The sequence below is a fragment of the Salmo salar genome, chromosome 20, assembly GCF_965601325.2.
Source record: "Salmo salar chromosome 20, fSalSal1, whole genome shotgun sequence".
Lineage (NCBI taxonomy): Eukaryota > Metazoa > Chordata > Actinopteri > Salmoniformes > Salmonidae > Salmo > Salmo salar.
This window is the reverse complement of record NC_138310.1, coordinates 62,378,049-62,391,470: the sequence shown is the minus strand read 5'-3', so window position 1 is coordinate 62,391,470 and position 13,422 is coordinate 62,378,049. Positions and strand designations below refer to the sequence as shown.

At 42.7% G+C, this 13,422-nt stretch overlaps 1 protein-coding gene across 18 annotated transcripts in view; it reads left to right on the top strand.

The window, feature by feature from the left end:
- Positions 1 to 13,422, top strand: part of elna (elastin a) — an 87,855-nt gene that overhangs the window by 52,555 nt on the left and 21,878 nt on the right. For 8 of the 18 annotated variants that reach the window (XM_014162755.3, XM_014162748.3, XM_014162754.3 and 5 more), the window contains exons 20-42: positions 368 to 448; positions 564 to 599; positions 715 to 756; positions 4,030 to 4,062; positions 4,247 to 4,300; positions 4,546 to 4,584; positions 4,682 to 4,768; positions 5,018 to 5,134; positions 5,227 to 5,310; positions 5,393 to 5,428; positions 5,529 to 5,654; positions 5,754 to 5,891; positions 6,010 to 6,081; positions 6,359 to 6,391; positions 6,533 to 6,568; positions 6,658 to 6,753; positions 6,889 to 6,954; positions 11,472 to 11,582; positions 11,754 to 11,879; positions 11,975 to 12,064; positions 12,382 to 12,414; positions 12,601 to 12,756; positions 12,919 to 12,960. In XM_014162755.3, coding sequence (XP_014018230.3) covers positions 368 to 448; positions 564 to 599; positions 715 to 756; positions 4,030 to 4,062; positions 4,247 to 4,300; positions 4,546 to 4,584; positions 4,682 to 4,768; positions 5,018 to 5,134; positions 5,227 to 5,310; positions 5,393 to 5,428; positions 5,529 to 5,654; positions 5,754 to 5,891; positions 6,010 to 6,081; positions 6,359 to 6,391; positions 6,533 to 6,568; positions 6,658 to 6,753; positions 6,889 to 6,954; positions 11,472 to 11,582; positions 11,754 to 11,879; positions 11,975 to 12,064; positions 12,382 to 12,414; positions 12,601 to 12,756; positions 12,919 to 12,960 — 1,734 coding nt within the window. The remainder of the gene's footprint in view (positions 1 to 367; positions 449 to 563; positions 600 to 714; positions 757 to 4,029; positions 4,063 to 4,246; positions 4,301 to 4,545; positions 4,585 to 4,681; positions 4,769 to 5,017; positions 5,135 to 5,226; positions 5,311 to 5,392; positions 5,429 to 5,528; positions 5,655 to 5,753; positions 5,892 to 6,009; positions 6,082 to 6,358; positions 6,392 to 6,532; positions 6,569 to 6,657; positions 6,754 to 6,888; positions 6,955 to 11,471; positions 11,583 to 11,753; positions 11,880 to 11,974; positions 12,065 to 12,381; positions 12,415 to 12,600; positions 12,757 to 12,918; positions 12,961 to 13,422) is intronic. The other 10 variants (XM_045703753.2, XM_045703752.2, XM_045703751.2 and 7 more) reach the window with 7 other exon arrangements.

Below are 13,422 nucleotides of genomic sequence, written 5' to 3'. Positions count from 1 at the left end.
TACTACACAGTGAACACTACTCTCATCTCAGTAGTGTTGCTCTTTACTGTGTGTATCTATTAAGGACGTTATTCAGATATGATATTGTAAACTAGATGGTTATATTTGGCAAATCTATAATCATTTTCAGACTATAAAAATCACAACTGATTAATGTTTTGCATTTCAGGATATAATCCTGCGGCAGCCAAAGCAGCTAAATATAGTAAATAATCACTCAAAACAACAACATCAGAATTGGTTCATTGATTGAATTCATGCTGAAATGTACTTCCACTATTATCTCATTTAGTTCCACTGTTAACTAATTGAAGTTAGTTAGACATGCCTCAGAAATCCAATGGTTTTCTCGTGTCCCTCTACACAGGACTCCCAGGAGGAGGTGCAGGCAGGCTCCCAGGTGCTGGCTCAGTCGCAGGAGGAGCAGGAGGAGTACCTGGGGCTGGAGGTACAGAAAGGAGCACCATTGGGGTGCAGGACGTAATGTAGTTTGACTTTACTGTATGTGTACTGAAATGGCTTGGCGGAATTTCCTTTTTACGTATTAATGTTTTACATTTCAGGATATAATCCTGCTGCGGCCAAAGCCGCTAAATATGGTAAGAAACGTCACTCGTAACAGCAACATCAGAGTTGCAACATTGGTTGTAACTCATGCTGAAGTGTCTGTCCAATTTTAACTAAGCCTTGTTTTCATGTCAACCTCCACCACAGGAGTTCCAGGAGGAGCAGGTGCAGGGTTAGGAGGAGCTGGAGGTACGGCTATAGTAACCAAACACCTATAGATTTAACTAATGTACAGTCAGGCCCAAAATGATTGGCACCCTTGATAAAGATGAGCAAAAATACTGTATGAAATAAATCATATAAATATTGAGCTACAGTTGAAGTCGGAAGTTTACATACATACACTTAGGTTGGAGTCATTAAAACTAGTTTTTCAACCACTCCACAAATTTCTTGTTAACAAACGAAAGTTTTGGCAAGTCGGTTAGGACATCTACTTTGTGCATGACACAAGTAATTTTTCCAACAATTGTTTACAGACAGATTATTTCACTTATAATTCACTGTATCACAATTCCAGTGGGTCAGAAGTTTACATACACTAAGTTGACTGTGCCTTAAAACAGCTTGGAAAATTCCAGAAAATTATGTCATGACTTTAGAAGCTTCTGATAGGCTAATTGACATCATTTGAGTCAATTGGAGGTGTACATGTGGATATATTTCAAGGCCTACCTTCAAACTCAGTGCCTCGTTGCTTGACATCATGGGAAAATCAAAAGAAATCAACCAAGATGTCAGAAAAAAAATTGTAGACCTCCACAAGTCTGATTCATCCTTGGGAGCAATTTCCAAACACCTGAAGGTACCACGTTCATCTGTACAAACAATAGCACACAAGTATAAACAACATGGGACCACGCAGCCATCATACCGCTCAGGAAGGAGACGCGTTCTGGCTCCTAGAGATGAACGTACTTTGGTGCGGAAAGTGCAAATCAATCCCAGAACAACAGCAAAGGACCTTGTGAAGATGCTGGAGGAAACAGGTACAAAAGTATCTATATCCACAGTAAAACGAGTCCTATATCGACATAACCTGAAAGGCCGCTCAACAAGGAAGAAGCCACTGCTCCAAAACCGTCATAAAAAAAGCCAGACTACGGTTTGCAACTGCACACATGGGAACAAAGATCGTACTTTTTGGAGAAATGTCCTCTGGTCTGATGAAACAAAAATAGAACTGTTTGGCCATAATGACCATCGTTATGTTTGGAGGAAAATGGGGGAGGCTTGCAAGCCGAAGAACACCCTCCCAACCGTGAAACACAGGGGTGGCAGCATCATGTTGCAGGAGGGACTGGTACACTTCACAAAATAGATGGCGTCATGAGGAGGGAAATGATGTGGCTCTATTGAAGCAACATCTCAAGACATCAGTCAGGAAGTTAAAGCTTGGTCGCAAATGGGTCTTCCAAATGGACAATGACCCCAATCATACTTCCAAAGTTGTGGCAAAATTGCTTAAAGACAACAAAGTTAATGTATTGGAGTGGCCATCACAAAGCCCTTACCTCAATCCTATAGAAAATATGTGGGCAGAACTGAAAAAGCGTGTGCGAGCAAGGAGGCATACACACCTGACTCAGTTACACCAGCTCTGTCAGGAGAAATGTGCCAAAATTCACCCAACTTATTGTGGGAATCTTGTGGAAGGCTACCCGAAACGTTTGACCCAAGTTAAACAATTTAAAGGCAATGCTACCAAATACTAATTGAGTGAATGTACACTTCTGACCCACTGGGAATGTGATGAAAGAAATAAAAGCTGAAATAAATAATTCTCTCTACTATTATTCTGGCATTTCACATTCTTAAAATAAAGTGGTGATCCTAACTGACCTAAAACAGGGAATTTTTACTACCATTAAATGTCAGAAATTGTGAACAACTGAGTTTAAATGTATTTGGCTACGGTGTATGTAAACTTCCGACTTCAACTGTACATTCTCAGAGAAAGAGATTTTGTTTAAAGGTAATTCAGACAAATCTTAAAAAGATAGTGATCAAAGGTATTGGCACCCCTGTTTTCAATGCTCCAGCACCCTCGCCTTGCGAGGATAACGACATTTAGCCTTTTTCAAAAATATTTTCTAAGATTGGACATTAGGAGGGATCTTAGCCCATTCCTCCATGCAGAATCTTTCCAGATCCATGATATCCTTCATCTGCGTTTATGGACTGCCCTCTTCAATTCAAACAATAGGTTTTCAATGGGGTTCAACTTTGGAAACTGAGATGGCCATTGCAAAATGTTGATTTGGTGGTCAATTTAGCGTTTCTATGTGGATTTTTATGTCTGCTTGGGATGATTGTCTTGCTGGAAGATTCACTTACGGCCAAGAGTCAGCCTCCTGGCAGAGGCAACAAGGTTTTTGGCTAAAATGTCCTGGTACGTGATAAAGTTCATGATGCCATTGACCTTAACAAGAGCCACAGGACCAGTATATCATAAAAAAATTGGGGGAGGTGCTTTTCTGCATATGCTTCTGTTTTTCGATGCCAAACCCAACAGTGGTGTGCATTGCCAAAGTGCTCTATTTTCATGTCAAATGACTATAGCACCGCCTGGAGTTTGATAAACAGCATTGACTCTTGGATTGGAACCGGTGCTATGGTCAGATGACATGAAAATAGAGCTCTTTGGCCATGCACATCAGTGGAGGGTGTAGTGTTGAAAACAGAAGCATATGCAGAAAAGTACCTCATACCTACAGTAAAATATGGTGGTGGATCTTTGCTATCTTTGGCTAGACAATAATCCGAAGCACTAATCAAAATCCACAAGGAAATATATAATTGACCACAAAATCAGTATTTTGCAATGGCCATCTGTCTCAGCATTCGGACCCCATTGAAGACCAGTGGTTTAAATTGAAGAGCACAGTCTATTAGCGCAGACAAAGGATATTACGGATCTGGAAAGATTCCGTATGGAGGAAAGGTCTAAGATCCCTCTCAACATGTTCTCCAATCTCATAAAACTCTGTGTTGTTATAAAACTCTGTGCTAGAGTATTGAAAACAGATGTGCCAATAATCTTTTTATTTTATTTGATTACTTGTTAAACAAAATCTAATTCTCTGAGCAATTGTCAATTGTATTAATATAAAATTGTATAATCCCCACCATTTTTTGGAGCATACATTATAGCTGAGTATTTGTATTATTTATTTAATAGTATTTTTTGCTCATCTTTATCAAGGGTGCTAATAATGATGTACCCCACTGTATATTATGCCAGCCACTGGGCTCTGCATGAAGCTGTTATGAAGGTGATGCGCCTTGCTCAAGCATACCCCAATCTGAGAGTTGGTAACCAGTGCAATCCTTGTACATGCATTATAATACTGTATTGTCTTGACTTCTATCAAGTGCACTAACCTGGATTGGCACTGCAGCTTTAAAATCAATGTAGCAGATATCTTTAACACCATCACCATTTTCATCATCTCTGAACAGGCTATGGAGCGGGAGCCAGGCCTCCCTATTACGGTGAGGATAACTAACCAAAACATCCCAAAGCTGCCCAGGCCACAGCCTTTACAATGCTGTTAAGACACCATCACTCACTGAAGTGCTTCGTTCAATGGCTTAGTCAGCTCCAACTCACATTGGCCTTATTTTAATAATGGAAATGATCATATAATATACTGTATGGATGTCACCCTCCCTGTAGGTGTTCCAGGGGGTGCTGGATTTGGGGGAGCAGGAGCTTTTCCAGGGTCTGGAGGTAGCTTATCTAAGTATTGCACTATAGTATCTCACGCTTGTAGCAATTTCATTAATTAATTCATAGCATTAACTACTGCTTGAGGAGACTGAAATTCATGGTAAGACAAATGTTCATTTGAATCATAAAGATGTACAGTAATTTCTACCCTCCAGTCACTGTGCTGTCTCCTGCTACTTTATGGGGCTAGAAATGCAGTTGTCAGGAGGGATGCTGTAAATTAATTGAATTATTTTCTATTTTAGGATTCAACCCTGCCGCCGCCGCCAAAGCTGCTAAATATGGTTAGAAAAATCACTTGATATCAGGCCAGTCTCGTTCAATGTTTATACAATGGTTGAATTTGAAATCCAATGGTTTTTCTTTTTTCCTCAACCATAGGGGTCCCAGGAGGTACAGGGGCAGGCCTAGGAGCTGGAGGTCTTGGAGGAACAGGAGGGGTACCAGCAGGAGGAGCTGGGGCTGGAGGTAAGTCATGATGCTTGACTTCTCCAATGCTTTCACACTGTTTTGTATGCTACCGCATTATGTGGCTTGGAAAGTGTGACTTTGAAAATCACGTTTTGAATCTATTAATTTATTTCATTGTAGGATATAATCCTGCTGCTGCCAAAGCTGATAAATATGGTCAAAAGAAATGTGACAAGTCTACTGTATCTTTTCAATTGTTAAGTTAGCCATGACTTAATGGCAAAATCCTAACGTTTTCTACCATAGGTGTCCCCGGAGGTGCAGGAGCAGGCCTAGGAGCAGGAGGAGTACCAGGAGGAGGAGCAGGGGGGGTACCTGGGGCTGGAGGATATAATCCTGCTGCAGCCAAAGCAGCTAAATATGGTAAGATCACTCAAAACAACAATGCTAGTCTCATTCAGTGTTTGTTTATGGTATACATTACTTTTAAATACAATCCTTTTTTTCTACAACAGGAGTTCCAGGAGGTACAGGAGCAAGCCTAGGAGCTGGAGGACTTGGAGGAGGATATGGAGGAGCAGGAGGGGCTGGGGCTGGAGGTACCTCACCGTAGTTAATGGGCTATAACTATTAAAATCAATTCTGATATCTTTTATTTATTAACTCAAGTGTATTCACCAGGATATAACCCTGCTGCGGCCAAAGCTGCTAAATATGGTAAGAAACATCACTCTGAACGGCAACATAAACTTTGGTGCATTGGTTGAATTTATGGTAAACATTTTGTCCATTATTGCTTTCTGACCCTCCACCATAGGAGTTCCCGGAGGTGCAGGAGCAGGCCTAGGAGCTGGGGGAGCAGGAGGAGTACCAGGAGGAGGAGCAGGGGGTGTACCTGGGGCTGGAGGATATTATCCCGCTGCGGCCAAAGCTGCTAAATATGGTAAGATCACTCAAAACAGCAACATCGGAGTTGGTACATTGGTTGAATTCATGCTGACATTTCTGGTTTTGAAATCATATAAACCATGTGACCACACAGGAGTTCCAGGAGGCCTAGGAACAGGCTTAGGAGGAGGAGGACTTGGAGGAGTACAGGGAGGAGTACCTGGAGGAGGAGCAGGGGGTGTACCTGGGGCTGGAGGATATAATCCTGCTGCAGCCAAAGCTGCTAAATATGGTAAGAAAAATGTACATTGGTTGAATTCATGGTGAAATTTCTGTACATTTTGGTACATTATCAAATTTCTGTACATTACCATGTGTCAACACATGACATGCCCTCTCCTGTGTTATAGGTCAGGGGGCTGCTGGTGGGCCAGGGGGTGGATATGGTGGCGTGCCTGCTGGAGGATATCCCAGGCCTGGGGGTACGTACACCAAAGGGGATGCCCATGTGGGATGGAAGGGTCTGGGGGAGGGGTGTAAGTAAGGGCAGTGTTCACACATACAATATGTATTTGTTCTTATGTACAGCACATCTATATGTAGTTTGCAAACTTTGCATAGGGGTAGAGTTGGTTTTATATAGGTTTAAGCAGTGGAGTTAGATAGTTGGGTTGAGCAGAGGGTTGGTTTTAAGGTAAAGTGGGGTACATTGCCTTACAGTGCTACTAGGTTGATGATGTTCCGTGCTTTGATTGACAGGCTATGGGGGGTATGGAGGGGCAGGAGCTGGAGGTACGTTTCCAATGACGCCAATTTTATATAATATCATCAACTGATAAACATAAGCATAAACCAGTGTTAGTAATACTACTGTATTATGAGACTTGGGGAGCAGGAGTGATGTTTTTAATTTATTAAATGTTTCAATTTCAGGGTATAATCCTGCTGTGGCCAAAGCTGCTAAATATGGTAAGAAGAAGAGTAATATGTCCACTATATCTTAAGCAGTTCTGAATGGAGACATTATTTCAAAATAATTAAATGTTCTTCTTGTGGAGTCCCAGGAGCTGGAGGAGCAGGCCTAGGAGCTGGAGGAGCAGGCCTAGGAGGAGCAGGAGGAGTACCAGGGCCTGGGGCTGGACCAGGATATGGAGGTTTGCACCAGAAGTTGAAATCTAATGTCATCTGGAAGAGTTAATACTGTTGGTTATGATTGGGGAGCTTTGGTCTGTCTTATCAAACCATTTATGAGGTAATTTATAAATATTGCTATTTGTTTTGTATTGCAGGCTATGGAGGATATGGAGGGGTACCAGCAGGAGGGGCTGCTGCTGCGGCCAAAGCTGCTAAATATGGTACATTATTCTCTCCATGATTTAGAAAAATGTATTGCCTAACCTTTGTATTAATATACTGTACTGGGCCTCCCGAGTGGTGCAGCAGTCTAAGGTACTACATCACAGTGCTTGAGGCGTCACTACAGACCTAGGTTCGATCCCAGGCTGTGTCACAGCCGGCCGTCACCGGGAGACCCATGAGGCAGTGCACAATTGGCCCAGCGTCGTCTGCGTTAGGGGAGGTTTTGGCAGGCCAGGATATCCTTGTCCCATCGCACTCTAGCAACTCCTTGTGGCTGGCCAGGCGTGACTACGGTCGCCAGGTGTACAGTGTTTTCTCCGACACATTGGTGCGTCTGGCTTCCGGGTTAAGCGAGCATTGTCAAGAAAGAGAGCGGCACGGCAGGGTTGTGTTTCGGAGGACGCATGGCTCTCGACCTTCGCCTCTCCCTAGTCCGTACGGGAATTTCAGCGATGGGACAAGACTGTAACTACCAATTGGATACCACGAAATTGGGGAGAAAAAGGGGTAAAAATATACAGTACCAGTCAAAAGTTTGGAAACACTTACAAATTCAAGGGTTTTTCTTTATTTTTACAATTTTCTACATTGTAGAAAAATAGTGAAGACATCAAAACTATGAAATAACAAATATGGAATCATGTAGTAACCATAAAAGTGTTAAATCCTTTTCTTTTTAGATTCCTCAAAGTAGCCACCCTTTGCCTTGATGACAGCTTTCCACACTCTTGGCATTCTCTCAACCAGCTTCATCAGGTAGTCAACAGGAATGCTTTTCCAACAGTCTTGAAGGAGTTCCCACATATACTGAGCACTTGTTGGCTGCTGTTCCTTCACTCTGCAGTCCAACTCATCCCAAACCATCTCAATTGGGTTGAGGTTGGGTGATTGTGGAGGCCAGGTCAAATCAAATCAAATGTACTTATAAAGCCCTTTTTACATCAGCCGATATCACAAAGTGCTGTACAGAAACCCAGCCTAAAACCCCAAACAGAAAGCAATGCAGATATAGAAGCATGGTGGCTAAGAAAAAACTCCCTAGAAAGGCCGGAACAGAGGAAGAAACCTAGAGAGGAACCGGGCTCTGAGGGGTGGCCATTTCTCTTCTGGCTGTGAAGGGTGAAGATTATAACAGTACATGGCCAAGATGTTAATATGTTCATAGATGACCAGCAGGGTCAGATAATAATAATCACAGTGGTTGTAGAGGGTGCAACAGGTCAGCACCTCAGGAGAAAATGTCAGTTGGCTTTTCATAACCGATCCTTCAGTTAGAGACAACAGGTGCAGTAAAGAGAGAGTCCAATGCAGCAGGTCCGGGACAAGGTAGCATGTCCGGTGAAGAGGTCAGGGTTCCATAGCCGCAGGCAGAACAGTTGGGACTGGGGACAGCAAGGAGTCATCAGGCCAGGTAGTCCTGAGGCATGGTCCTAGGGCTTAGGTCCTCCGAGAGAGAAAAAGATAGAGAGAATTAGAGGGAGCATACTTAAATTCACACAGGACACCGGATAAGACAGGAGAAATACTCCAGATTTAACAAACTGACCCTAGCCCCCCGAGACATAAACTACTACAGCATAAATACTGGAGGCTGAGACAGGAGGGGTCGGGAGACACTGTGGCCCTGTCCGACGATACCCCCGGACAGGGCCAAACAGGCAGGATATAACCCAACCAACTTTGCCAAAGCACAGCCCCCACACCACTAGAGGGATACCTTCAACCACCAACTTACTACCCTGAGACAAGGCCGAAAATAGCCCACGAAGATCTCCCCCACGGCACGAACCCAAGGGGGCCGTCAACCCGGACAGGAAGATCACATCAGTGACTCAACACACTCAAGTGACGCACCCCTGATGCAGCACTCCATCACTCTCCTTCTTGGTCAAATAGCGCTTGATGGTTTTTCCGACTGCACTTGAAGAAACTTTAAAAGTTCTTGAAATTTTCTGAATTGACTGACCTTCATGTCTTAAAGTAATGATAGACTGTCGTTTCTCTTTGCTTATTTGAGCTGTTCTTGCCATAATATGGACTTGGTATTTGACCAAATAGGGCTATCTTCTGTATACCAACGCTACATTGTCACAACACAACTGATTGGCTCAAACACATTAAGAAGGAAAGATATTCCACAAATTAACTTTTAACAAAGCACACATGTTAATTGAAATGCATTCCAGGTGACTACTTCATGAAGCTGGTTGAGAGAATGCCAAGAGTGTCCAAAGCTGTCATCAAGGCAAAGGGTGGCTACTTTGAAGAATGTAAAATATAAAATATGCACTTTTTTGATTACTACATGATTCCATGTGTTATTTCCTCATTTTGATGTCTTCACTACTTTTCTACAATGTAGAAAATAGTAAAAATAAATTAAAAACCCTTGAATGAGTAGGTGTGTCCAAACCTTTGACTGATACAGTTGAAGTCGGAAGTTTAAATCTTTATTTCACCTTTATTGAACCAGGTAGGCTAGTTGAGAACAAGTTCTCATTCACAACTGCGACCTGGCCAAGATAAAGCAAAGCAGTTCGACACATACAACAACACAGAGTTACACATGGAATAAACAAACATACAGTCAATGATACAATAGAATGTCTATATACAGTGCAAAAATTGTAGACCTCACAAGTCTTGTTCATCCTTGGGAGCAATTTCCAAATGCCATGAAAGTACCCCATTCATCTGTACAAACAATAGTACGCATGTCACGTCCTGACCAGCATAGGGTGTAGTTGTGTAGTATTTTGGTCAGGACGTGGCAGAAGATGTCTGTGTATATTTGTTCTGGGTGTTGTGTTTCTATGTTGGTCTGTGTGGCTCCCGATCAGGGACAGCTGGTTATTGTTGTTCCTGATTGGGAGTCATATATTTAGGAGTATGTTTGTCACTTGGATTTGTGGGTGGTTGTGTTAACACTGCTATGATTTTGTAAGTAGCCTGTTAGCCTGTCTGGAGTCGTTCGTGTTTATTGTTTTCTGTGTATACTTTGCTCTAAAATATTAAAAAGATGAGTATCCACATCCCCCTTGCATTTTGGTCATCCATTCCCAACGGAAGCCGTGACAACGCAAGTATAAACACCATGGGACCACACAGCCGTCATACCGCTCAGGAAGGAGACGCGTTCTGTCTTCTAGAGATGAACGTACTTTGGTGCGAAAAGTGCAAATCAGTCCCAGAACAATAGCAAAGGACCTTGTGAAGATGCTGGAGGAAACAGGTACAAAAGTATCTATATCCACAGCAAAACGAGTCCTATATCGACATAACCTGAAAGGCCGCCTCAGCAAGGAAGAAGCCACTGCTCCAAAACCGCCATAAAAAAGCCAGACTACAGTTTCCAACTGCACATGAGGACAAAGATCATACTTTTTGGAGAAATGTTCTCTGGTCTGATGAAACAAAAATAGAACTGTTTGGCCATAATGACCATGGTTATGTTTGGAGGGAAAAGGGGGAGGCTTGCAAGCCGAAGAACACCATCCCAACCATGAAGCATGGGGGTGGCAGCATCATGTTGTGGGGGTGCTTTGCTGCAGGAGGGATTGGTGCACTTCACAAAATAGATGGCGTCATGAGGAGGGAACATTATGTGGATGTATTGAAGCAACATCTCAAGACATCTGTCAGGAAGTTAAAGCTTGGTAGCAAATGGGTCTTCCAAATGGACAATGACCCCAAGCATACTTCCAATGTTGTGGCAAAATGGATTAAGGACAACAAAGTCAAGGAATTGGAGTGGCCATCACAAAGCCCTGACCTCAATCCTATAGAGAATGTGTGGGCAGAACTGAAAAAGCGTGTGCGATCAAGGAGGCCTACAAACCTGGGCCAAAATTCACCCAACTTATTGTGGGAAGCTTGTGGAAGGCTACCTGAAATGTTTGACCCAAGTTAAACAATTTAAAGGCAATGCTACCAATTACTAATTTAGTGTATGTAAACTTCTGACCCACTGGGAATATGATGAAAGAAATAAAAGCTGAAATAAATCATTCTCTCTACTATTATTCTGACATTTCACATTCTTAAAATAAAGTGGTGACCCTAACTGACCTAAGACAGGGAATTTGTACAAGGATCAAATGTCAGGAATTGTGAAAAACTGAGTTTAAATGTATTTGACTAAGGTGTTTGTAAACTTCCGACTTCAACTGTATATACTACACATTATGTTGATCTCTGTAAAGGGCTGTTTCCTGGACACAGGTTAAGCCTAATCCTGGAATAAGAAACATTTTCAATGGACATTCTCCATTGAGCTTGCTTTTTAGTAACCTTCCCTAATTGTTTTAGTGAGTTCATAAATCAGGGATGATGTCTTTCAATTTATAAACTTTTTGCATATCAGGATATAATCCTGCTGCGTCCAAAGCTGCTAAATATGGTAATGAAAAACATCCAAAACAACAACATCGGAGTTAGTACATTGGTTCAAGTCATACTGAAACTTCTGTCCACTTTTAACTAAGTATCATTTTCTTGTGACGCTCCACTACAGGAGTACCAGGAGGTGCAGGAGCAGGCCTTGGAGCTGGAGGACTTGGAGGAGCAGGAGGAGTACCAGGGGCTGGAGGATATAACCCTGCAGTGGCCAAAGCGGCTAAATATGGTAAAATCCCTCAAAACAATCAATCTTATTCAGTGTTGGTACATTGGTTGAATTTACGTCCATCTTTGGCTTTTTAAATTGTGGTGTAACAAACCTACTGTATCTTTGGCAGTTCTGAAGTTGGACAGTCCATTCAAAATCAAATTGTTTTCTTGTGGTCCTCTACCACAGGAGTCCCCGGAGGTGCAGGAGCAGGCATAAGAGCTGGAGGAACAGGAGGATTACCAGGAGGAGGAGCAGGGGGTGTACCTGGGGCTGGAGGATATAATCCCGCTGCAGCCAAAGCTGCTAAATATGGTAAGATTACTCATCAGAGTTGGTATATTGGTTGAATTCATGCTCATTCATGTTGGTTTTGAAATCATATATTTTCCTTGTGAACCTCTACACAGGAGTCCCAGGAGGTGTAGGAACAGGCCTAGGAGCAGGAGGACTTGGAGGAGGAGGACAGGGAGGAGTACCTGGACAAGTAGGAGCTGGAGGTACGTCAGAGGATGTGTATGAATGGTAAAGACATCAGAAAGAGCTCAAACAGTATCATGGTCTAGTCTGTCTTTCTATGCGATATCAAGGTGATGCAACATTACATTTTTTACATTTTAGTCATTTAGCAGACGCTCTTATTCAGAGCGACTTACAGTAGTGAATGCATACATTTCATACATTTTTCCCCGTACTGGTCCCCCGTGGGAATCAAACCCACAACCCTGGCGTTGCAAACACCATGCTCTACCAACTGAGCCACACGGCTCAGTTGCATGCAATAAGAATATGAATTATGTGATGCTTGTGATTGCAGGATATGATCCCGCAGCCAAAGCTGCTAAATATGGTAAGAGCCTCTCTCGTTGTATCATAACTTTTAGTCTATGTAATGCAGACCAGTGGAAGAACAATAATGTTTTCCTGTTCTGTGCAGTCTCTGTACAGTACCTATTCTCTCTTAGCTGGATCAAGATTTTCACTATGGCTCAACAGATTATACTCTACCTTGAACTATGTTCTTACCTGCCCGCAGGTATGCCAAGTGGGGCGGGCATCGGTGGAGAAGGTGTGCCAGCACCTATAGCGACTCCAAGACCAGGTGTGGGCGTGGGTGGTGGTGTTGGAGGAACTGCCATTGAGCGCACTGACGTACCAGTGGGCACAGGGATACCTATCGCAGGCAAACCAGGTAAATAGATACTAGTTTCACCTTTGATTCTTGCTTGGTTTATTTTACCTGGCCTAGATAGGTCCTTCAGGATAAGTGCTAGTACTACGCAAGTAGGTCCAAAATGAAGGGTTTAAAGAAAATCCACAAAGCTCCTAATGTGACACTATGACACCTTTACAGCAGAGGATTCATCTCTAGAACCCAGTGGAACTCCCATCCCAGGTAGAACCACAAGTTTTGCACTCAACAAGACTATGGATTTAATTAACCTGTTTTCTCATTGATCAGTACAAATTCTGTATATCAAAAGCTATAGAGTAAGAGTTAGTTACTACAGGGGTTCTCAAACTTTTTGGGGTCCGGGGACCCCTTATGTGATAGAAAATTAATCAGGGACCCCCTCATAATCCGAACACAGCTCGAGTGAGTTACGAATAGCATACAAGGAGTGTAGTAAACTATGACGTTTGCAGTGCATGGTCGTACGAACCAAGTCTCGGACCCTGGGAAGGAACATTTTCCTGCAATTCTACACATTTTGTCATGGGGCAGAGAGAAAACTTTGCAGTTTTAAAGCTTAAATTACAGTGCATTTATGTTTTAAAAACATTTTGAGGGAATACAAGAAGTATAATGTTCAAAACTTGGTAATTGGTGGAACACTGTGGATACAAATATCCCTGT